We start from the raw sequence: 26,153 nt of genomic DNA, 5'->3' as shown, positions 1-26,153 counted from the left end.
TTGACATTAATTGACCTTAATTGCCTATCGTCTGTAAGCTGTTAGTGTCTTAACGACCGTTCCACAGGTGCATGTTCATTAATTGTTTATGGTTCATGGGAAACAGTGTTTAAACCCTTTACAATGAAGATCTGTGAAGTTATTTGGATTTTTACAAATTATCTTTGAAAGACAGGGTCCTGAAAAAGGGATGTTTCTTTTTTTGCTGAGTTTATGTCCACCAAAATGTATTTGCTTTATTTTCTAGAAGGTAGAGTACGAAAGACAACATGTACTGTAGACCCTGACTCAACTGTGAGTCATACGACACCAATAGAGCCCTATACTGTACAGTAGATCCAATATACAAATATCTGCCGCAATGTTCCTTACCCCTGTTTTTGAAGCAGCGTTCATTATTTTCATCATCTCCTTTTGAAGCTCAAGTACCATTGTAATGATCTGTTGGGGGAGTTCACAGGTTGTCTTCGATACATGTTTCTTTAAACTATGTAATACTAAAGCTTGGCAGAGAAAATGTGCTATGTTGGAAAACAATCAGGAACATTGGTTGACTTAACCTCGACACTCTCAGGACTAGTATTCAGTAAGTCCTGTATGGTCGTGTGTGGCGTAGTTGGTAGAGCCTGGGGCTTGCACCACCAGGGTTGTGGGTTCGATTCAAGCGTGGTACCAGAATGAATGTATGCACTCACTACTGTAAGTCGCTCTGGATAAGAGGGTCTGCTAAATTACTTAAATGTGTAAGTGTCCAGATAGAACACAAAGAACAAACTTGAGTTTTGATGGACTCTCCCAGTAATACTGGGCAGATGGAGAACAAAATGTGTAACTTGAAATTGGAGAATAAAGGCTGAAAATATGTTGTGGTTGTGAGTGTCAGTACTTGTTTCAGTCTTTGTCCAGCTTTAGGGATGACAATGACTTCCTCCAGTAAATTGAGTTTTCCTGGGGACATCTTGCCACAGCTCAACAAAGTTACCAAGGGCACAGGGATGTGCATCTCTTTTGGACACGGCTGTTAAAATAAAGAAAAAGCATAGTAAAGCATTTGATGTTTTACAAATGTGACCCGCTCGCCACTACTTCACAGGAGAGGCATTTTAACGTTTTTTTATTTTTTTTAAATGTAATCGTTTTTTGCCAGAAATGCCTTCTGGAACATGTAAGACTTGGTGAGGTATTATTGAACACTTTAGTTACAGTAGCTCAAGTCAAGAGAAGATAGTCAATATTATTACTCAGCACTTCTGACACTTTTTAAAAACTACTGGCTACATGTTTTGTATGACAACTAGATGAAATAGCCTCCCTACACCCACATATACTTTATAGTATCTGGTATTGCCCTTAGGCCTATCATTCCTGATCAATGACCTATATCACATTGCATGGTGTGTGCAGGTATGTGTGTTGAAGGGGTGGCTCACTGACTTGTTGGTTTCTCAGAGCTTTGATGTACTTGTACAGGGGGAGGCATTGCAGTAGAGCCCCAGTCTTGGCCACAGCCAAGGACACTGAACCAATGGCCATGCTGCCAGGCAGGACCAGCTCTGAGGGCTCTGGAGGTGGAATGGGCTTCTCTGTGCTGTTGCCTTTTTTGCCTGGAAAACCAGAAACAAACTTCATCTGCCTCAATGTTGTTACACAACTTGAGAGGAAGAAAAATGTTCCCCAGTGACTGACTGAGAGGCCAGGCCTCCCACAGGGACTCTCTTACAACACTAGAGAGAGGGGAGCAGACGGTTTACCACAGGGGGACCACTAGGGAAATAAGAAAGAGAGCATTGCATTGGACCATTGGACCAGCGCTTCAACTAAGACTTCTCTATGGAGCCGGGACCTAATACTGGCAGAGCTCTTAAAATAACACCTCTCAATGTGTCTCCCAGGTGGAAACTTCAGCGTAACATTGAACCTGCACATAACCTCTGAGCACCAGTCCGTTTCTTTATGCATACTTAAAACATACACAGGGTCCCGATGCTGCATTTGATTGAGAACAAGCTAATGTTTTGAAAGAAAAGCATCCAGTGGTAATATGATGTGTGATGTCAGATTATCTGGCAGGCTGGCCCAGGGGAGAGGTTCGTTACCTTTGTCTCCACCCTTCTTGTCTTTGGGCGGTGCGGTGGGAGGGGATGGCTCAGGCACAGGCACCCTCGGGGGCGGGTTCTCCTTCTCTCTGTTCCGAATGTCCTGGTCCTCCAGGTAGCGGGCCATGAAGAAATCACTGCCACACAAAACAAATACCACTTGGCCTTCATCCACAGGAGCAACATAGAGTTATCAAAAGCAGCATGCATGACACTATGGGGTTGATCAGGACAAGGGTTTATGTTACCCTTGGATGAGCCATTGTATAATAGGAGAAATGTCAGATATTGACCAAATAGGTACTGATGGAGAATGGAACACACTCCTTGTGTGACACCAGAGATACCGGAGCCTTGTATTTGAGAGAGCACAGCAAACTATGTTCTGTCTCTGCTGTATCAAAGCCATCATACATTTCTTAAATGATTTCTGAATTAGGTACAGAGTAAACAAGCTTGCTTGATTGGCTATGTAAAAACAAAGCACAGGGTCTTATTTTCAGTTTATACATTATAAACGTGTAGGCTAATATTTTTGGAGGCTGTCATGTAAAGCTGGGAAGAACAACTGAAAATTATCGACACCGACAAAACCAACCACCTATCGTGAACATTTTTCTGATAGTGTTCATTACGAAAAATTGCCTATTCTGCCAGACACCTGGTTGAAACAGCTCTTATTTGCTCCCCCTTCACAGTAGAAGCCTGAAACAAGATTCTAAAGACTGTTGACATCTAGTGGGAACCTTAGGAAGTAAAATATGACCCCATAGACACTGTATATTGGATAGGCAATGACTTGAAAAACTACAAACCTCAGATTTCCCACTTCCTGGTTGGATTTTTTCTCAGGTTTTTGCGTGCCATATGAGTTCTGTTATACTCACAGACATCATTCAAACAGTTTTAGAAACTTCAGAGTGTTTTCTATCCAAATCTACTAATTATGCATATTCTAGAGTTTGGGCCTGAGTAGCAGGCAGTTTACTCTGGGAACCTTATTCATCCAAGCTACTCAATACTGCCCCCCAGTCCCAAAGAAGATTAAGAGGGTGTGAACGACTCTGAATAGGTGTAGACAAAGAATCAAATCAAATCAAACTTTATTAGTCACATGCGCCGAATACAACATGTGTAGTAGACCTTACTGAGTACATGTAGGTAGGGGTGAAGTGACTATGCATAGATAATAAACAGCAAGTAGCATCAGTGTAAAAAACAATGTAAATAGCCTCAGTCCGGTAGCCATTTGATTAATTGTTCAGCACTCTTATGGCTTGGATGAAGAAGCTGTTAAGGAGCCTCTTGGTCCTAGACTTGGTGCTCCGACACTGCTTGCCGTGTGGTAGCAGAGAAAACAGTCTTTGACTTGGGTGACTGGAGTCTTTGACAATTTTGGGGGCTTTCCTCTGACACCGCCTAGTATATAGGTCCTGGATGGCAGGAAACTTGGCCCCAGTGATGTACTGGGCCATACGCACTGCCCTCTGTAGTGCCTTACGGTCAGTTGCTGAGCAGTTACCATACCAGGCGGTGATGCAACCGCTCAGGATGCTATCGATGGTGCAGCTGTAGAACTTTTTGATGATCTGGGGACCCATGCCAAATCTTTTCAGTCTCCTGAGGGGGAAAAGGTGTTGTTGTGCCCTCTTCACGACTGTCTTGGTGTGTTTGGACAATGATAGTCCGTTGGTGATGTGGACACCAAGGAACATGAAACTCTTAACCAGCTCCACTACAGCCCCGTCGATATCAATGGGGGCCTGTTTGGCCCGCCTTTTCCTGTAGTCCACGATCAGCTCCTTTGACTTGCTCACATTTAGGGAGAGGTTGTTGTCTCTGACCTCCTCCCTATAGGCTGCCTCATCGTTGTTGGTGATGTCAGCAAACCTAATGATGATGTTGAAGTCGTATTTGGCCATGCAGTCGTGGGTGAACAGGGAGCACAGGAGGGGACTAGTGTTGAGGATCAGCGTGGCAGATGTTTTGTTGCCTACCCTTACCACCTGATGGCGGCCCGTCAGGAAGTCCAGGATCCAGTTGCAGAGGGAGGTGTTTAGTCCAAGAGTCCTTAGCATAGTGATGAGCTTTGTGGGCACTATGGTGCTGTACGCTGAGCTGTAGTCAATGAACAGCATTCTCACATAACGTGTTACTTTTGTCCAGGTGTGAAAGGGCAGTGTGGAGTGCGATTGAGATTGCGTCGTCTGTAGATCCATTGGGGCAGTATGTGAATTGGAGTGGGTATCTAAATTATCCGGGAGGATGCTGTTGATGTGAGCCATGACCAGACTTTCAAAGCACTTCATGGCTACCGACGTGAGTGCTACGGGATAATTATTTAGGCAGGTTACCTTCGCTTCTTGGGCACAGGGACTATGGTGGTCTGCTTGAAACATGTAGGTATTACAGACTCGATCAGGGAGAGGTTGAAAATGTCAGTGAAGACACTTGCCAGTTGGCCCACGCCTGCTTTATGTACACGTCCTGGTAGTCCATCTGGCCCTGCGGCTTTGTGAATGTTGACCTGTTTAAAGGTCTTGCTCACATCGGCTACCGAGAGCGTTATCACACAGTTGTCCAGAACAGCTTGTTGCTTGCCTCAAAGTGAGCATAAAAGGCATTTAGCTCGTCTGGTAGGCTCGCGTCACTGGGCAACTTGCGGCTGGGTTCTCTTTGTAGTCCGTAATAGTTTTCAAGCCCTGCCACATCCAACGAGTGTCAGAGCCAGTGTTGTAAGATTCAATCTTAATCCTGTATTGACGCTTTGCTTGTTTGATGGTTTGTCTGAGGGCTTAGTGGGATTTCTTATAAGCGTCCGGATTAGTGTCCCGCTCCTTGAAAGCGGCAGCTCTAGCCTTTAGCTCGATGCAGATGTTACCTGTAATCCATGGCTTTGGGTTGGGATATGTACGTACGGTCACTATGGGGACGACATCGTCAATGCACTTAGTGATGAAGCCGGCGGCTGAGGTGGTATACTCCTCAATGCCATTTGATGAATCCCGGGAACATATTCCAGTCTGTGCTAGCAAAACAGTCCTGTAGCGATTTGCCAAATGGAGGGCGTGGTCTAAAGTTTTTTCCCTCTGGTTGCACATGTGACATGCTGGTAAACATTTGGTAAAACTGATTTAAGTTTGCCTGCATTGAAGTCCCTGGCCACTAGGAGCGCCGCATCTGGATGAGAATTTTCTTGTTTGCTTACGACCAGCATTGGATTGTGGTGGTAAATAGGTGGCTATGAATAATATAGATAGTGTGGTTTACAGCTTATCACAAGGTACTCTACCACAGGCGAGCAATACCTCAAGACTTCTTTAATATTAGACATCGCGCACCAGCTGTTATTGACAAATAGATACACACCCCCGCCCCTCGTCTTACCAGAAGTAGCTTCTCTGTCCTGCCAGTACATGTAAGATCCCGACAGCTCTATATACTATGTGTCGTCGTTCAGCCACGACTTGGTGAAACATAAGATATTACCGTTTTTAATGTCCCGTTGGTAGTATAATCTTAGGTCATCCATTTTATTTTTCAATCATCGCACGTTGGCCAATAGAATGGATGGCAGTGGGAATTTACTCACTAGCCTACAAATTCTCAGAAGGTTGGCCAACCTCTGCCTCCTTATTCTCAGTCTTTTCTTCAAGCAAATGACAGGGATTTGGGCCCGTTCCCGAGAAAGCTGTATATCCTTCACGTCGGACTCGTTAAAGTAAAAAAAAAAATCCAGTTTGAGGTGAGTGATCGCTGTTCTGATGTCCAGAAGTTATTTTCAGTCATAAGAGATGGTAGAAACAACATTATGTACAAAATAAGTTTAAAAAATAAGTTACAAACAGCGTAAAAAAATGAACAAAATAGATTGGGAGCACGTAAAAAGTCAGCCATCCCCTCCGGCTCTGCAATAGGTGTAGCAAAACATTCAAGGGCCATTTTCTCAAAAGTGGGGTTACAAGTTTATCAACATTCAAAGCAGAATTACTTTCCCATTGTTCCTCAACTGCATTGTATGATATACCGGCCCTGATTTCCACATCCACGGACGTTGGTTTTTGGTTCGGGCCAGACCAAATTTGAATCAATCATAGACTTCTAGCCTTGATTTAGAGCACACATAGACGTCTATAAATGACATATTTTCAACATTCATTCAGAACCAAAAATGAACATGATTTTAACATCCGGAAAAATACGGATTTTAGACGTCTTTTCAACATAATTTTGATTACTGGGACTATTGGCAATTTTTTGGGTCAGACCAAGGGATGTAATGGCCAGGACCGGCCCTGCTAGACGTAATGTTTGACTAAAAACATAATCATTTCAAACGCTGTTTACATTCAGGGCAGCAGGTAGCCTAGTGGTTAGAGCATTGGGCCAGTAACGAAAAGGTTGCTATATTGAATACCGAAAGGTTGCTATAACCGAAAGGTTGATAGATTGAAAAGGTCATTCAAAAGGTCTGTCATTCTGCCCCTGAACAAGGCCGTTATTGTAAATGAGAATTTGTTCTTAACTGACTTGCCTAGTAAAATAAAAAAACATTTGTATACAATAACATATGCAGTATTTCTCTATTATGCGTGGCAATACTTTGGAACAGACTTCCCAAATTAAATTCACTTGGAGCTGATTTCCTGGTGTTTTTAGTCTTTTATGTCCAACAATGAAAATTCAGAAGATGTTCCCCCCCCAAAAAAACTGATCTTGGGAAGGGTACCAAAACATTTCTGCAGCATTGAAGGTCACCAAGAACACAGTGGCCTCCATCATTCTTAAATGGAAGAAGTTTGGTACCACCAAGACTCTTCCTAGAGCTGGCCGCCCGGTCAAACTGAACAATCGAGGGACCCTTGTCCCTTATTGATGTCACCTGTGTAGATGAAGGGGAGGAGACAGGTTAAAGAAGGATTTTTAAGCCTTGAGACAATTGAGACATAGATTGTTTATTTGTGCCATTCAGTGAATGAAGAACATTTATTTTAAGTGCCTTTGAACGGGGTATGGTAGTAGGTAGCAGGCGCACCGGTTTGAGTGTGTCAAGAACTGCAATGTTGCTGGGCTTTTTACACTCAACATTTTGCAGTGTGTATCAAGAATGGTCACCACCCAAAGGACATCCAGCCAACATGACACAACTGTGGGAAGCCTTAGAGTCAACATGAACCAGCATCCCTGTGGAATGCTTTTGACACCTTGTAGAACATACCGACAAATTTAGGCTGTTCTGAGGCCAAAAGGGGTTGCAACTCAATATTAGGAAGGTTTTTCTAATGTTTTGTACACTCAGTGTATACCAAATCAAGACTTTTCAGAAACAACCCAGCTGAAAATTGTATGATTTCATGTTTGTGTCACTAACGCAATACCCTTTAGGCAAGGGTATCTAATTTGATATTGCAGCTCTGCCAAGAGGAGAGAATGACAGCAGTTCAGCAGAGGACAATAGCATGCTAGGCTTTGGCATCTTGGCACAGTCTGCGCTGGGGCCAGGGGTAAAGCTAAGCAGTGACCCCTCCTCCCTCTAACCTAGTGCCCTTGTGACTCCCCAGGGATACCAATCTCTGTGAGATCATATTATGTGATCATTACAGCTAATGCTGCCACTTGGAGAAGTGCCATGCCTTTCAAATAATCTAATATGCATGCACTGTTAGACAAGTATTGGCAAGCTATGCCATCCAACTTGAGGAGAAAAATATGAAAAATATTCCTCTAAGACAACTGGAATTTGCCTTTTTTTCAGTGAAGAACAAATTCTTATTTACAATGACAGCCTACACCGGCCAAACGCAGACGACGCTGGGCCAATTGTGCACCGCCCTATGGGATCACAGCTGGTTGTGATACAGCCTGGAATCTAACCAGGGTGTCTGTAGTGACGCCTCTAGCACTGACACAGTGCCTTAGACCGCTGCGTGACTTGGGAGGCATCAGGATTTGCTGGATGGAGATTCAAGTTCTTTATCATTTAATACATTTGTCTGGGAACATTTATCAGACATTTGATATATTTCACTAGGATTTAGCACAAGCTACAGTCCCTGGTTCTAGAACAGGCAAACCGGTTTAATTTATTTATTTATTTCATTCATTTATTTATTTATTTTGATTGTTATTAATCTAGTTTTGTCTTTTGGGGCATTCTATAAAATAACTAGAATAATATAGTTAATTAACTACAAGATACTCTTAAAATGTTGCAGCTGTGATATACTATTTAATTACATTAGATACTTTGTGGACACCAAATAGTTTAGGCTCCATTGAATCAATGCATTTCCTTAAGTCTAGACCACATGTCAAACACAAGGCAGGGCAGAATCCAGCCCGACACATCTTTCCGTTGACACGTAAATGATTTGTGTTGTCAAATAATTTTGGACCGCTTCCATATCGCCCCTGATGCTCTACACTACAAGTCACAGCAAGTACTGCTAAAGTACTGCCAATGCACTGCCTACACACACACACCACTCCTCCCAGACCCACACAATCAATTCTTCTACCGGACCGAAACTTTAAACATGTAGGCTAAATGTTCATGCCAAGTTTCTGTTCTAACAGGTCATTGCTGGAAATGTCATCTTGGTTGTCAAAAAGTTATAAAATAAAGGAGTATAAATAAGTAAACAGCTGAGTCATCTACTTTATGGAATTACAGCCCGATGCACTTGCATTGGGTGAATGCAATGTCAATTGCGCTGCTTTCGTGTGTCCTGTTTACAGCGCGCAGCGGAGGAAGTGTACAGACAGCTTGGATTTTGGCATCTAGGCTACTAAAATGTTGCAGTCTGGCTTCATTCTTTTAAAGCTTGACAACGATTAACCAATAACCAACCCAGGCCTATTACAGGGACATTTGAGCAGTGGCCTAGGCTGGCTACTCAACTGCAAGACATATTGAGCGCACCATACAGCAATGCTGCATTCAACCTATGATTGCTATGATTCATTCAACACTGACCTTGACTTAATTTCGTTCGTTTCATGTTAATTAATGATGTGTTCCCGTTCCAAAATTACTGCCCCATTATAGTGATTATAAATCCATAGTAATACATATATTATCACTTAATGTTGTGTTAGATCTTTTTATCAACTTAAGTTCTTGCGAACATTACACGTTTTGAACTTCTATTAGCTATTTAAGGCCTCATTGACCTGAGCTCATACAACTCATTTTTGAGTAAAAAAAAGCATAATGTATGGATTATTTTGACTACAACAGATACTCAGATGAAACATATTGTGCTATTTGTCACAGACTATTTTGTGTCAAAGTTTAACAAGGACTCTCTCCCCTCACCCGTGTCATGATCAAAGATATGATCAAGAGCCTCACATACAGTATATCGTTTGGTCATTGTGCTGCCACAGAATGAATTGTGAGCAAGGCCTCAAAAAAGCTTTATATATACCAGAGTTGCAAGAAAAGTTGTATATATCATTGAAATGATGTTGCAATTGTTTGTGAGAATGCCAACAGGTGTGGTTCCTGTGGGGGAAAGATTATATTGGGGAAAGGTTCCCGTGGAGGTTGCCATGAAAGAGTGAGGTGTGTGTGTGTGTGCTCAAACACACTTGCATGTGGGAGTCTGGGAGGGGAAGTTTGTCCATCTGATGAATGGGCATGTGCCTGAACTACATTTTATACACTAATTGTAGTCTCACTCATTCATTTCTAATGATCGGTCCGGGAACACCGCTGGTGTACAAAAGTTAAATAAAACACCCAAAATGTTATGAAAATCACCCAAATGTATTTTGTGTGTTCAGGTTCCCAGAGTGGACAAAGTAGTGGAACCTTAGGACAATCCATTTTCAAAACTTGTAAATCGGTTCAAATCTACAGCCGGAGGGTTATTATTAGACCTGGGGGTATTTCAGCAAGGTTGTTTTTATAGTTATTAGTTACATATCCAACCATGTAAAAAAAAAAAAAAAAATCTGCACTCTGCGAATAATATCTGATAATCATTGATCACCAATATCTTGACTTTCAGTATTGACAACTACTGGTTTCAAAAACATATCTGTGCACAGAGCTCTAGAGAGGATGCGTACCTAAGTATTTTATCCACTCCTGTCTGGTCGCAGGGATCAGAGCCCTTTAGGATTGTGTTCAGTGATTCATGGATCCAGTGGAGAGCGGCCATCACAGAATCCCTCCTCTTATCATTGTTGATATTGGTCACACCACTTGGGTCCTGGAAACTGTTGTCGAGGACCTCCCTGTGGCTTGATATCACCGCAGAACATGTCGTCTAAACACAAAGACAAGGGGGAGGAGGGTTTTAGCAAGAAAAAGCAGTGGGTGGACAATGTGAGGCAAAACCTACTATGATGCCTTTTAGAAGAATGATGATGCTGTCTGCTACATAATCTACTATAGTCCTAGGAATACCATGATACAGTGCCTTGAAAAAGTATTCATCCCTCTTGGTGTTTTTGCTATTTTGTTGCATTACAACCTGTAATTAAAATACATTTTAATTGGATTTCATATAATGGACATACAAAAAATAGTCCAAATTGGTGAAATTTTAAAAAATTAAAAATGTTAAAGTGGTGCATGCATATGTTTTCACCCCTTTTGCTACAAAGCCCCTAAATAAGATCTGGTGTAACCAATTACCTTCAGAAGACACATAATTAGTTAAATAAAGTCCACCTGTGTGCAATGTCTCATGATCTGTCAAATGATCTCAGTGTATATATACACCTGTTCTGAAAGGCCCCAGAGTCTGCAACACCACTAAGCAAGGGGCACCACCAATCAAGCGGCACCACGAAGACCAAGGAGCTCTCCAAACAGGTCAGGGACAAAGTTGTGGAGAAGTACAGATCAGGGTTGGGTTATAAAAAAATATCAGAAACTTTGAACATCCCACGGAGCACCATTAAATCCATTATTAAAAAATGGAAAGAATATGGCATCACAACAAACCTTCCAAGACGTCCACCAAAACTCATGGACCAGGCAAGGAGGGCATTAATCATAGAGGCAACAAAGAGACCAAAGATAACCCTGAAGGAGCTGCAAAGCTCCACAGCGGAGATTGGAGTATCTGTCTATAGGCCCAATTTAAGCCGGACACTCCACAGAGCTGGGCTTTAGGGAAGAGTGGCCAGAAAAAAAGCCATTACTTATAGACAAAATAAGCAAACACGTTTGACGCATGGTGGTGGCAGCATCATGCTGTTGGGATGTTTTTCCATCGGCAGGGACTGGGAAACTGGTCAGAAATGAAAGAATGATGGATGATGCTAAATACAGGGAAATTCTTGAGGGAAACCTGTTTCAGTCTTCCAGAGATTTGAGACTGGGACGGAGGTTCACCTTCCAGCAGGACAATGACCCTAAGCATACTGCTAAAGCAACACTTGAGTGGTTTAAGGAGAAACATTTAAATGTCTTGGAATGGCCTAGTCAAAGCCCAGACCTCAATCCAATTGAGAATCTGTGGTATGACTTAAAGATTGCTGTACACCAGCAGAACCCATTCAACTTGAAGGACCTGGAGCAGTTTTGCCCTGAAGAATGGGCAAAAATACCAATGGCTAGATGTGCCAAGCTTATAGATTTTTTTTTTATTTCACCTTTATTTAAACAGGTAGGCCAGTTGAGAACAAGTTATCATTTACAACTGCGTCCTGGACAAGATAAAGCATAGCAGTGCGACAAAAACATCAACACAGAGTTACACATAAACAAACGTACAGTCAATAACACAAAATAAAATAAAAATAGAAAGATCTATGTACAGTGTGTGCAAATGAAGAAGAGAAGGGAGGTAGGCAATAAATAGGCTATAGAGGCGAAATAATTACAATTTAGCATTAATACTGGAGTGAAATATGTGCAGATGATGATGTGCAAGAAGAGATACTGGGGTGCAAAAGAGCAAGAGGGCAAGAGGGTAAGTAATAATATGGGGATGAGGTAGTCGGGTGTGCTATTTACAGATTGGCTGTGTACAGGTACAGTGATCGATAAGCTACTCTGACAGCTTAAAGTTAGAGAGTGATCGATAACATCCCAACATATAAGTTTCATATATATAAGTATAAGTTTAAGTTTCGTCCCAGTCATTGGCAGAGAACTGTAAGGAAAGGCAACCAAAGTAAGTGTTGGCTTTGGGGATGACCATTGCAATATACCTTCTAGAGTTGGTGCTACGGGTGGGTGTTGCTATGGTGAATAGTGAGCTGAGATAAGGCGGGGCTTTACCTATCAAATACTTATAGATTACCTGGAGCCAGTGTGTTTGGCAACGGATATGTAGTGAGGGCAGCCAACGAGAGAATAGAGGTCGCAGTGGTGGGTAGTATATGGGGCTTTGGTGACAAAACGGATGGCACTGTGATAGACTACATCCAGTTTGCTGAGTAGAGTGTGGGGGGCTATTTTGTAAATGACATCGCCGAAGTCGAGGATCGGTAGGATAGTCAGTTTTATGAGTGTATGTTTGGCGGCATGAATGAAGGAGGCTTTGTTGCGAAATAGGAAACTGATTGTAGATTTCATTTGGGATTGGAGATGCTTAATGTGAGTCTGGAAGGAGAGTTTACAGTCTAACCAGACACCTAGGTATTTGCAGTTGTCCACATATTCTAGGTCAGAACCGTCCAGAGTAGTGACGCTAGCCGGGCGGGAGGGTGCTGGCAGCAATCGGTTGAAGAGCATGCACTTAGTTTAGGCCACGGAAGGAGAGTTGTATGGCGTTGAAGCTCGTTTGGAGGTTTGTTAGCACAGTGTCCAAAGAAGGGCCAGATGTATACAGAATGGTGTCGTCTGCGTAGAGGTGGATCAGAGAATCACCCGCAGCAAGAGCGACATCATTGATATATACAGAGAAAAGAGTCAGCCCGAGAATTGAGCTCTTGTGGCACCGGACAACAGGCCCTCCGATTTGACACACTGAACTCTGTCTGAGAAGTAGTTGGTGAACCAGGCGAGGCAGTCATTTGACAACCAAGGCTATTGAGCCTGCCGATAAGAATGAGGTGATTGACAGAGTCAAAAGCCTTGGCCAGATCGATGAAGACGGCTGCACAGTACTGTCTTTTATCGATGGCAGTTATGATATCGTTTAGGACCTTGATTGTGGCTGAGGTGCATCCATGATCAGCTCGGAAACCAGATTGCATAGTGGATTCGAAATGGTCGGTGATCTGTTTATTAACTTGGCTTTCGAAGATTTTAGAAAGGCAAGGCAGGATGGATATATGTCTATAACAGTTTGAGTCTAAGGTGTCTCCCCCTTTGAAGAGGGGGGGATGACAGCGGCAGCTTTCCAATCTTTGGGGATCCCAGATGATACGAAAGAGAGGTTGAACAGGCTAGTAATAGGGGTTGCAACAATTTTGGCGGATAATTTTAGAAGATTGTCTAGCCCAGCTGATTTGTAGGGATCCAGATTTTGCAGCTATTTCAGAACATCAGCTGTTTGGATTTGGGTCAAGGAGAAGGGGGGGGGGGCAAGTTGCTGCAAGGGTGTTGGTCGGGGTAGGTGGAAAGCATGGCCAGCCGTGGAAAAATGCTTATTGAAATTATCGAGTATCGTAGATTTATCGGTGGTGACAGTGTTTGCTATCATCAGTGCAGTGGGCAGCTGGGAGGAGGTGCTCTTATTCTCCATGGACTTTACAGTATCCCAAAACTGTAAAGCTTTCCTAACTGACTGAGTATATTGGTTCCTGACTTCCATGAAGAGTTGCATATCGCGGGGGCTATTCGATGCTAATGCAGAACCCCACAGGATGTTTTTGTGCTGGTCAAGGGCAGTCAAGTCTGAGGTGAACCAAGGGCTATATATGTTCTTAGTTCTACATTTTTTGAATGAGGAATGCTTATTTAAGATGGAGAGGAAAGCACTTTTGAGGAGCAACCAGGCATCATCTTCTGATGGGATGAGGTCAATATCCTTCCAAGATACCCGGGCCAGGTTGGTTAGAAAGACCTGCTCCCTGAAGTGTATAAGGGAGTGTTTGACAGTGATGAGGGGTGATCGTTTGACTGCGGGACCCATTACGCACACAGGCAATGGGGCAGTGATCGCTGAGATCCTGGAGACAGCAGAGGTGTATTTAGAGGGCAGGTTGGTCAGGATGATGTCTAAGAGGGTGCCCATGGTTACGGATTTTGGGTTGAACCTGGTATGTTCCTTGATCATTTGTGTGAGATGAGGGCATCTAGCTTAGATTGTAGGACGGCCGGGGTGTTAAGCAAGACCCAGTTTAGGTCACCTAACAGTACGAACTATGAAGATAGATGGGGGGTGATCAATTCACATATGGTGTCCAGGGCACAGCTGGGGGCTGAAGGGGGTCTATAACAAGCGGCAATGGTGAGAGACTTGTTTCTGGAAAGGTGGATTTTTAAAAGAAGAAGCTAGAATTGCTTGGGCACAGACCTGGATAGTATGACAGAACTATGCAGGCTATCTCTGCAGTAGATTGCAACTCCACCCCCTTTGGAAGTTCTATCTTGTCTGAAAATGTTATAGTTATGGATGAAAATGTCAGGATTTTTGGTGGCCTTCCTAAGCCAGGATTCAGACACAGCTAGGACATCAGTGTTGGCGGAGTGTGCTAAAGCAGTGAATAAAACAAATTTAGGGAGGAGTCTTCTAATGTTAACATGCATGAAACCAATGCTTTTACGGTTACAGAAGTCAACAAATGAGAGCGTCTGGAGAATGGGAGTGATGCTGGGGGCTGGAAGGCCTGGGTTAACCTCTACATCACCAGAAGAACAGAACATGAGTAGGATAAGAGTATGGCTAAAGGCTAAAAGAACTGGTCGTCTAGTGCGTTCGGAACAGAGAGTAAAGGGGGCAGGTTTCTGGGCATGGTAGGATAGATTCAAGGCATAATGTACAGACAAGGGTATGGTAGGATGTGAGTACAGTGGAGGTAAGCCTAGGCATTGAGTGACGATAAGAGAGGTTTTGTCTCTAGAAGCACCATTTAAGCCAGGTGCAGTCACCGCATGTGTGGGGGGTGGGGGGTGGTACAACAGGGCTAGCTAAGGAATATTGAGCAGGGCTGGAGGCTCTATAGTGAAATAAGACAAAAATGACTAATCAAAACAGCTGGAGGCAGGGAGATTCAGACAGCTAGCAGGCCGGGGCTAGCAGCAGGCTAGCAGATGGGCCTCAGGGGGATGTCGCAACGGGGGAGCCTGTTGAAACCCCCTCGGATGGTTACATCGGCAGACCAGTCATGATGGATCGACGGGGCTCCGTGTCGGCAGAAAAGGGTCCAGGCCAATTGGCAAAAGAGGTAATTGAAGCCCAGGAATTGCTTGATAGATCTCTTCGGCTAGCTGGGAGATGGGCCTAGATTCGAGGCTAGCTCCAGGCTAACTGGTGCTTGCTTCGGGACAGAGACATTAGCCAGGAGTAGCCACTCGGATAGCAGCTAGCTAACTGTGATGATTCGGGGGAGTAACGGTTCAGAGCTTGCGGTAGGAATCTGGAGATATGGTGGAGAAAAGCAGTCCGATATGCTCTGGGTTGATATCGTACTGTGCAGGCTGGCAGGAGTTTACCTGGGCTGAAGCTGGCAGATGTCCCAGTTAACGGTGATGGCAAACTAGCAGTGGCTAAATGACGACTAGCTAGTCAGCTGGCTAGCTTCTGAATGGGGTGAGGCGGGTTGCAGGAGAGTATGTTCAGTCCGTAGATGGAAAAATTTGATGAAAAATATATACGAAATATATATGAAGAAAGAAACAATATATACAAGGGATGGGACAAGACATACCCCAATAGACTTGCAGCTGTAATTGCTGAAAAAGGTGGCTCTACAAAGTATTGACTTTGGGGGGGCGAATAGTTATGCACTCTCAAGTTCTTCGTTTTTTTGTCTTATTTCTTGTTCGTTTCACAATAAAACATATTTTGCATCTTCAAAGTGGTAGGCATGTTGTGTAAATCAAATTATACCAGCCCCCCCAAAAAATCTATTTTAATTCCAGGTTGTAAGGCAACAAAATAGGTTGAATGCCAAGAAGGGTGAATACTCCTCGCAAGCCACCATATACAGTAACGGTCTGTAACAAGTTTTACCATAATAAACAGAGACTTTACTCAATCCTTGTGCGAACATCACATGGAAAACCATAACGTTCTGAATGTCACTTCCATAGAGATATCCCCCCAAAATTTGACTATGGTCACACCTCCAATACCAACAAATTATATCATACGTCTGTCTATTCATGTGGGGGGGAATTCCGACCCGGGTTAAGTGTGCATAAATGGAACATAATTCACCTTTTATGCACTTTTATCTCTATGCATATTCTGACCTTGAGTTTAAGCATGAGAAAAGCATGCTATCACCATCATATATCATTCATTTGGGGTGGAGAGCAAAGAAATGTGTGGCGGAGGTGTCTACAGATACGCCTTAATCTGATTTAAGTCCCTCATAATACCTCCACCTTTACACAATGAATAAGGTCGAGCAACCTGTCAGTTCCAAGTGGAACAACATCTACTTCATTTTTTAATTTAGAAAGAACACCATTCTCCATGAACTGTAATTTACAAATTGATAACAGCTCTTGAGAGCTAGGTAAATGAGTAAACCGTTTGGATAATGGGATTGTAAATATGAATGACAATTGTTTTAGATCTATTTTAGGCCTATCTTATGATAGCTGGAAACAAATGTGAAACCAGTCATATAGCAGCCAACTGAAGCATATCAACATATTACCTTTTGCACAGTGAATTTTATGAAATGCTGGCCTTATAACTTGCAAAGATTAAATTTTGAGTTTTTGAAAAATTTAATTTTTTTATAATTTCTAGAATGTTTAAATTATATGCCCAGACTTTTTACTGTATGCTTTACAATTTGTATAGTGTAAAATATGAACCACTATCGGTAGCCACCGTCAGTTCTACCCACATACATTTATAACTGTCACTTTAGTGTTAGTTTCCTTACATTTTGCATCATTCCATTACATCGTTAGTTTACCTTTCTTTCCTCTGTTACGTTTGTGTGGTGGTTCCTGAGGATCGCTAGCAACAGTGGATCACATTAGACTAACATATTACAAATTGTGCAATAATTTGGGACATGTAGCCTATTTGAATCATTATAGAACGCAGACCATACATAGCAGTTCAAACCTGGAGCCTGGGGTACTCAATTCACGACGACTGGACCATTATCATCACAGTTCCGTGATCAGGGAGGATTATTAGGGTAGATTTATAGGACTACTGTTCAAGCTCTCTTGTACACTTTTATCACCGTCCAATATTTCATGGATTTAACTGTTTAAAATATGGTAACTTTCAGGATGAAACACCGTTTTTTGATTCACCAATTTATTTTGTGCATAAAGGTTGTCCAAACCTGTTTTTTATTATTATTCATAAATACTTTCCTAACCCTAAATAATATAGATCAGAGTATTTTTAAATCTACCAGTTGGTGATAAAAATTAGATGAATATGAGTGTATTTAGGGATTCGTGGCTTTTCCTAACATGATCCCTAACATTATTAACTGTTCTCTCCATATATTCTAGTGAGTCTTTCGAGAAAAAAAAGTTATAATTAAAAGCTACACCAAATTTAAAGAGACGGCTTTAGATAAATGTACTGATAACCCTATGGAATGAAAACTCCATGAGAACATCTGTTGTCCGGTAAGCGGGTAAGAGTTTTCAGCAGTTCAATTACATTTATACAGCATGTGCAAGAGAACCACACCTGCAAAGCCCTTTACACACCTACACAAGGGTAAGTCTGAATACCAACTACTAAGAAGTATGAAGGAAAGGCACATGAAAGGCATACATTTCATAAGTCTGAATCGGGCCCAATGTCAACAAACAGATTTGTTTTGGTTCGATTAGGGGGAAAAGATTTAGAAATTTAACCAGAGTGTCACAGTGTAATAAGTCAAACAAAAACAGCATCCGTCAAAAGACTGAGTTAACATGGCTCAAGGTGTGAAACAATTCAAATGTTGCACTGAGGGAGAACAGTGAAATAAAGGTTTGTTTGGATTTGTGCCTCCCTCTGCCTCGGCTGCCATCTTAGAGTGGTCCCAGACTGTGATGAGCACTGAGGCAGGCAGCGCTAACACAGGCACCTCCCACTGACCTGAAGCCAGCAGCGTAGTTAGAAGGTGGAATATCTGAGTTAATTATCCACTCTCTTCTTTCTCTCTCTCCCTTTAGGTTCAACCACTAGCCTCGCTGTTCCCTGTCATGGCAGATTACCATCAGCCATCTCATGGTATCTGCCAAGTGGGCATGGTAATAATCCAAGAGAATCACTCTAAAGGCTGCTAAATCCACTACTCTGTCCCTTGGGCCGAAATGTTTCTCTGTCGACTGTGAGAGAGGTTTCCTGTGTCGAATCTATACTGAACAAAAATATAAACACAGAAATGTTCCATACACACACAAAGCCTATTTCTCTCAAATTTTGACTTACTCCCTCACTAACTTTAAGCACCAGCTGTCCAAGCAGCTCACAGATCACTGCACCTGTACATAGCCCATCTGTAAATAGCCCATCCAACTACCTCATCCCCATACTGTTATTTATTTTGCTCCTTTGCACCCCAGTATCTCTACTTGCACATTCATCTTCTGCACATCTATCACTCCAGTGTTTAATTGCTATATTGTAATTATTTCGCCACTATGGCCTATTTATTACCTACCGCCCTTATCCTACCTCATTTGCACACACTGTATATAGACCTTTTCATTTGTATTATTGACTGTATGTTTGTTTATTCCATGTGTAACTCTGTGTTGTTGTTTGTGTCGCTTTGCTTTATCTTGGCCAGGTCGCAGTTGTAAATGAGAACTTGTTCTCAACTAGCCTACCTGGTTAAATAAAGGTGAAATAAAAAAATGTATTTAAAAAAGTGTGCAATTGGCATGCTGACTGCAGGAATGTCCAACAGAGCTGTTTCCAGGTAATTGAATGTTAATTTCTCTACCATAAGCCGCATTCAACATTGTTTTAGAGAATTTGTCAGTCCATCAAACCGGCCTCACAATAGCAGACCACGTGTAACCACGCCAGCCCAAGACCTGCGGGATCGTCTGAGGGGGGAGGGGGTGCTGAGGATTATTTCTGTCTGTAATAAAGCCCTTTTGTGGTGAAAAACTACTTTTGAATGGCCAAGGCTGGCTCCCCAGTGGGTGGGCCTATGCCCTCCCAGGCCCACCCATGGCTGCACCCCCTGCCCAGTCATGTGAAATCAATAGATTAGGGCCTCATTTATTTATTTAAATTGACTGATTTCCTTCTATGAACTGTAACTCAGTAAAATCTTTGATATTGTTCAGTGTAAAACTGCTGGCCTCAGCACAGTCGGATGTAAATGAATGCCCAGGCGTTGTAGAGGCAACTGTTTAGTAAAAACTGATAGTTCATGATTATGTTTCTTTGCCCAGACTAAAATACTGAAAAACTGAAATGACAAGGGGCAGTGGTTGTCCTCTGATGACTACCCTCCAAGCCTGCACGTTTCCCCAGCTGCATCTTCCCATTAGATCTCCCTGAATGGCTGAAGAGCCCAGATACTGTCATGTCAAACATGACCATACTGGTAATTCCAATTGAAAACCTTATGAGTCATTTTTTTTTGTCAACAATGCCCCACTTGATAGCAACAAATACATTTGATTGAATATCCATAATATGACAGATGAAAACACTTTCTGGAATTGTGCTAGAAATTAGGTTACATTACAAACCTACTGCCAGTGGTGTAAAGTACTTAAGTAAAACATATTTGGAACTACTACTTGGGAGGGTATCTGTACTTTACTATTTATATTTTTGACAACTTTTACTTTTACTTCACTACATTCCTAATGCCAATTATGTCATTTTTACTCCATACATTTTCCCTGACACCCAAAAGTACTCGTTACATTTTGAATGCTTAGCAGGTCATAAAATTATCTGGCTGACTGACTAAACACATGCTTCATTTGTAAATGATGTCTGAGTGTTGGAGCATGCCTAGAAACTAAAAACTAGAAAATGGTACCATCTGGTTTGCTTAATATAAGGAATTTGAAATGATTTATACTTTTACTTTTTACTTAAGTATATTACGTTTGAAACTTAAGTATATTTAAAACCAAATACTTTTAGACGTTTACTCAAGTAGGATTTTACTGGGTTACTTTCACTTTTACCCGAGTCATTTTCTATTAAGGTATCTTTACTTTTACTCGTGTATGATGGATGATTGGGTACTTTTTCCCCCACTGCCTATTGCAACCTCTACAAATATTGATCACAGATTTGGCTGTATGAATAAACATTTGGGAAGTGAGTGGGCTACTTCAATTTCCAACAAGGAGAAGATGCACAAAACTGAAAAGAACCTGATACAAGGAAAAAGGAGCTCGCTAGCTAGCTTGCTCATTAACTTACCTTTTCTTCGTTTTTGATGATGCAGAGGACCTGTGCCTGGAGGGATAGTTGACCCTTTCCATCATAAATTTCTTTCCCCAATAGTCTGCTTATCACAGGTGGCGATGATAATTTTGAGAAGTAATTTGCCTAGAACATTTCATAAAACTTTTAATAATCAGAGCAGAAAGAAACAACAACCTGGAAATTGGGACCACACCAGCCGGTGCACTGCAGTGCCACAGCCCAGCAGGATTACTGATTCAATTAGGCCTAAACAAGGGCATGATTTGGTCATCAGTGCTCAGTAACACTAGTGCTCGACTTGAGCCAAAACTAGCTAACGTTAGATAGCTGTTTTTTGTTTACATGGTAAGCTAAGACTAAATAACGTTCCCCTTGAGTCAGCTACAGAAGCTAATTTAGCCAACTAAACTCAACTCCACGATTTACGATGGAGTTGTGCAGCCACTACTAGGGAGGACTGGAGCTTAGACATTACATACAATTTAGTTTGTATTTTTTTTTAATAATAAAAAACGAATTTCAGCACCCAAACACTTGCCCGTATTTACACATGACTTCTGGCTCCAGTAAGTTAGCTGATTAACTTAACATTGGCTTAGCAAACTAGCTAGATAGAAAGCATGATAATATGATGGTCAGCAGGAATCAATGCATCATTGTCAATCATACCAGGTAACCATAAATATCCTCGGGCTTATCAAAGAACATGTCGTTCAGGACACCCTCCATCTTCTGTGGGACGCCGTTTGCCCTATAATATTCTGCAGCTTTCATTTTTAAATCATAAAACTCCTGCTCTTCTTTGGAGACACGACTGTTACAATTTATAAAGCCTTTATAAGACATAGCTATAACGTTCTGTCGGAGTGTTGTAGAGAAAATAAGGCTTGTATTCGCAGTCGCCACATCCAGAGAAACGAGCTACCGACAGTACTGCAGCTAGTGCTACTGTTCACTTACATAGCTACTACACCAAGCAAACTGTCAACAGAGCCGAGTCTTTGTGTACAATACTGGTCGCTTAGCAACTTACATGTAACATAACTTCCTACATTGAATTATATAATTTACATGTTTCATCAGAGAGAAAAGAACGTAACACGATCGTTAGGAAACATATCTGGTTACATTTTCATCTATAACCTGAACTATGGATATGTGGAGAGAAATCGCTGGTGGGCATTTAAGCCCGGAACAGCGCCTGACAGGCAGCCTTGTATTCCAGGCTGCGTGCTGCCCCAAGACCAGCGGAGGAATAACGAACGAGTCAAGGAACAATCTTCTTTCAAGCCACATTCAAACAGCCAGAATCCTGAAGCCTAGAGGGATTGAGGCAACTTTATACTGATATGTCACAGATATCATATCAGACTGATTTGTTGTAGATTAACCATATTTGTGTGCTTTTCGTGTGCTTTGCTAGTCTTGTGAGCCAGGGTTTCCCAAAATTTGTCCTGCCTCCTCGGGTTTTTGCCTTAGCAGTGCTAAGTTAGCACTACACAGTTGATTCAAATAACCAAAGCTTGATGATGAGTTGGTTCTTTGAATCATCTGTCTACTGCTAGGTACAATAACAAAATATGCACCCACGGGGGGCCCTAGGACCCAGTTTTTGGAACTAGCTAGGTAGTCTTGTGAGCTATCTAGGTAGTCTTGCTAGCTAGTTAGCTAACTAGTTATCTATGCTGGTTGTTAGCTTGCATAACTGATCTGTATAATTATAACAGACACTTCGTGTTTTGTGGTTAATATTTGCATATACAGCGCTCCATTCCTGACAGGCTGATCAGATTAGCTTTTAGCCTCAGAGCTTGATCAGATTGTAGGCTGTTTCATGAGCAAAGCTCCTCGCAGGCATATAAGCAGTAGACGTGCCTTATAGGCTAATGCATATTATCCAGTGGGTGAGCGCTATTCCTGGCAGGCTGATCAGATTCAATAGCAGCCTCAGAGGCTGATAAATCAAGATGCTGCAGGCTGTTTCATGAGCAAAACTCATTGCAGGTATATTAGCAGTCAAAGTGCCTTTTAGGCCTACTGAAATTAATGATACTTTTAAGAAATACTACGAAGACCTCTACACTTCCCAATCAAGCGATGATCAATCAGAGATCGACTCCTTTCTCTCCACTCTCAACCTCCCATGCCTGTCAGAGGAAGACAGAGAGCGCCTGAGTGAACAGTTCTTCAGTTCCTGAATTGTTGGAGGCCATTAAATCCTTATCTTCTAATAAATCTCCCGGGGAGGATGGCTTCACTCCAGAGTTCTATAAAGAATTTAGGGAGCTGTTGGTCCCCTACATTATGGATGTACTTAAAAAAGCCGGGGAAGACAACTGCTTTCCGGAATCTTTCTCTCAAGCAGTGATTACTGTAATCCACAAGAAAGGGAAACACCCGCTAAAGTGCGCCTCCTATAGACCAATCTCTCTCCTTAACACAGATTGTAAACTGGTCACCAAGATTCTATCTAAGAGACTGGAGTCATGTCTTCCCCTGTTGGTCAACCCAGTTCAGACTGGTTTCATAATTAATAGATTGTCCTCCAATAATCTCAGAAGGTTCTTTGATATAATGCACCTTGCTAACAAAAACAAAATACCTAGTGTCCCTCGACACTGAAAAGGTCTTTGATAGGGTTGAATGGCCATACCTCTTTCGCGTCTTGGAAAAGTTTGGTTTAGGTACCGTGTTTGTAAATTTGATAAAATCACTCTACAAATCTCCTAAAACTAGGATTGCTACCAATGGGATTACTTCCTCCTCTTTCCCTCTCTATAGGGTGAACAGGCAAGGTTGTCCAATTAGCCTCCACCTCTTTGCCCTCGCCATCGAACCGCTGGCTGAAGCTATTAGAATGTGCCCTGTCGTACATGGCTTTGAGGTGGGCCCCCATACCCATAAGTCTTTGCGGACGACCTTATTTTATTTCTAACAAACCCAGAACACTCCCTCTCTCACTTGCAGATCCTACTACAGTGTTATAATTTTGATCAAAGTGAAATCTTACCGTTGTCTGTCTTTGACCACCATACCATCAAGCACAAGTTTCCTTTTAGATGGTCGCCTATGGGCTTCACATATTTGGGCATAATGGTGGTTGGTAACCTGAACAACCTATATAAACTCAATCTGGCCAGTTTATTGCAAAAGGTGGAGGGTGACCTTTGTAAATGGATGGACTTGCCTCTCACTCTACTGGGTAGAATACATTTAATTAAAATGAATGTCCTGCCCAGATTTCTATATTTGTTTAAATCTCTCCCTATCCCTGTGACCGCAGCATTCTTTTCCTCCGACAAGCTGACCAGACAGTTTATCTGGCACGGCAAAACCCCTAGGGTTGACCCGGATAAACTGACCCTTGATTACGGTCAAGGGGGTTTAAACCTCCCCAATTTTAGAATGTACTACTGGGCTGCACAGTCTAGGTTTCTGGCTCAGAGGTTTGACAATGGTCCCTCTCCCTCATGGTTGAACATTGAAAAGTTTGAGGTGAATGATAACACTGGGGCAGAATTGTTGTAAAAATGGGACAGAAAATCTATAAAAACCATCACAGACAACCCTTTAATCATACATTCTGTCCTGGCATGGTGCAAACTGCATGAGCTGTTCAGACGTGGGGGATTCCTTTCCCCTAAAACCCCTTTATGGAACAATAGATTGATCCCTATGTTTTTCCAGAATAGGAACTTTAGACCATGGTCTGATAAGGGTATCACTCTTCTGGAACATTGTTATGAGGAGGGAGTTCTTATGTCTTTTGAACAGCTGAAACAGAAATACCACTTGCCTAACAGGGACTTCTTTAGCTACCTACAACTACGAAACTTTATTAGGGTGACTCTCAAGGGACAATAGAACCTACCTAAGATGTCACCTATTGAACAACTCTGCCACGCAGACCGAACCACTGTTCAAGACCATTTCCCGTGTTTACGATGCTCTTATGTCAGGACTAACACTGCCTGGGCTAGATAAACCCCGACTTAGATGGGAAAAAGATCTGGGTGTTAATCTTGATGAGGGTCTATGGAGTGACCTACATCCACATTGAACTCCAGTTACAGACTGATCCAGTTTAATTTCCTCCATCAGCTCTATATCACCCCATCTAGACTGCACGTTCAACCATGATATCTCCTCCCTATGTTTTAGATGTGGCTCAGATGAAGGAACATTCCTCCATTCCACTTGGCAGTGATAAAAACTACACGGTTTCTGGCAGGGGGTATGCGATTCCATATCCTCAATTCACAGGGTTGCATTCCCTTTAGACCCGGAGGTCTGTCTACTGGGTAACTTTACTAACTCCAATCTTAGGCAAAGCCATACTATAAAGCTAACATTAATTTTGTTAGTGATTGCCAAGAAATGTATTGCCTTGAAATGGAAATCGGATTCCCCCCTGCCAGTTGCAATGTGGCTATCGAACGTTAATAGTTGTATCCCACTGGAGAAAATCACTTTCTGCTTGAGGAATAAGTTAGAGACATTTTACAGATTTTGGCAACATTTTATTGACTATATGGAGAACCTCCCCTCACATCACATTGATTGAACCTCTATTTAACCCTTATATAATGTTTCACACGTAATGTATATAATGTAGCTTACGGCAGGTGACCATATGATCCAATGTCTCATTATTATTATTTGACTCTTTATTTTGACTTATGTTTGTATATACAATATTGTATTTTTTTTTACGCTTGTCTGTTACTGTCACTTTGTCCTATTGCTGTCTAATATCTTTTCACTTTTGTTTTGAATGTTCTTAATTGGAAAATGCAAAAATAAAATATATATATTTTTTTAAGTGCCTTTTAGGCTGATGCATATGTTCCAGTGGGTGAGCTCTATTCCTGCCAGGATGATCAGATTCAATAACAGCCTCAGAGGCTCATAAGTCAGGACGCTGCCATTCATGCTCATTGTTGACTCAACCTTCCGTCCTCTCTGTCTGTACCACTCCAGACTAGCCAGGTCTCTCAACCTGGTCTCAGAACATTTTGTATTATTCTGTACGTAAATCAGTGACACTCCATTTAGTGTATGATATGTGACATTTCGTATGGTTAAAATCAGACCGATGATTACTTAGGACAAATATTAAAGTAGGATGGTTGGTCAACGTGAATGGGTATAACGCGCACATCTAGCATGCTAAAGGTTGTGAGTTCAAGTCTCATCACGGACAACGTCAGCATTTTAGATAATTAGCAACTTTTTAACTACTTACTACTTTTTAGCTACTTTGCAACTACTTAGCATGCTAGCTAATCCTAACCTTAAAACTTTTCACTAACCCTAACGCCTCGATCACACCGACAGCTTCATTGCGTTTTTGGTACACCAGAAGTACATTCATTTCCAATGGAACGATGCTTTTGCCTTGCAGCATTGCGTTAAATATAAATATATTGCATTTATCGAAGGTATGCATCAAACTATGCGTAGATGGCTTGACAGAAATGGTAGCAGGCCTCCTGAGTGGTGCAGCGGTCTAACACACTGCAGTGCTTGAGGCGTCACTACAGTTCCGGGTTAAATCACGGGCTGTGTCGCAGCCGGCTGCGATCGGGAGAACCCA

At 42.2% G+C, this 26,153-nt stretch overlaps 1 protein-coding gene across 1 annotated transcript in view; it reads right to left on the bottom strand.

The window, feature by feature from the left end:
- LOC139381656 (enolase 4) overlaps positions 1 to 21,480 on the bottom strand; it is a 39,124-nt gene extending 17,644 nt beyond the window's left edge. The window contains exons 1-7 of the mRNA XM_071125338.1: positions 21,227 to 21,480; positions 20,552 to 20,680; positions 10,173 to 10,372; positions 2,097 to 2,233; positions 1,435 to 1,604; positions 887 to 1,018; positions 373 to 441 (exon numbers count right to left, since the gene is read on the bottom strand). Coding sequence (XP_070981439.1) covers positions 373 to 441; positions 887 to 1,018; positions 1,435 to 1,604; positions 2,097 to 2,233; positions 10,173 to 10,372; positions 20,552 to 20,680; positions 21,227 to 21,403 — 1,014 coding nt within the window. The 5' untranslated portion in view covers positions 21,404 to 21,480. The remainder of the gene's footprint in view (positions 1 to 372; positions 442 to 886; positions 1,019 to 1,434; positions 1,605 to 2,096; positions 2,234 to 10,172; positions 10,373 to 20,551; positions 20,681 to 21,226) is intronic.
- Positions 21,481 to 26,153: the final 4,673 nt, after the last annotated feature.

Source organism: Oncorhynchus clarkii, chromosome 23 (genome assembly GCF_045791955.1).
Source record: "Oncorhynchus clarkii lewisi isolate Uvic-CL-2024 chromosome 23, UVic_Ocla_1.0, whole genome shotgun sequence".
NCBI lineage: Eukaryota > Metazoa > Chordata > Actinopteri > Salmoniformes > Salmonidae > Oncorhynchus > Oncorhynchus clarkii.
The sequence above is the reverse complement of the archived record's forward strand: the minus strand, read 5'-3'. Positions and strand labels throughout refer to the sequence as shown.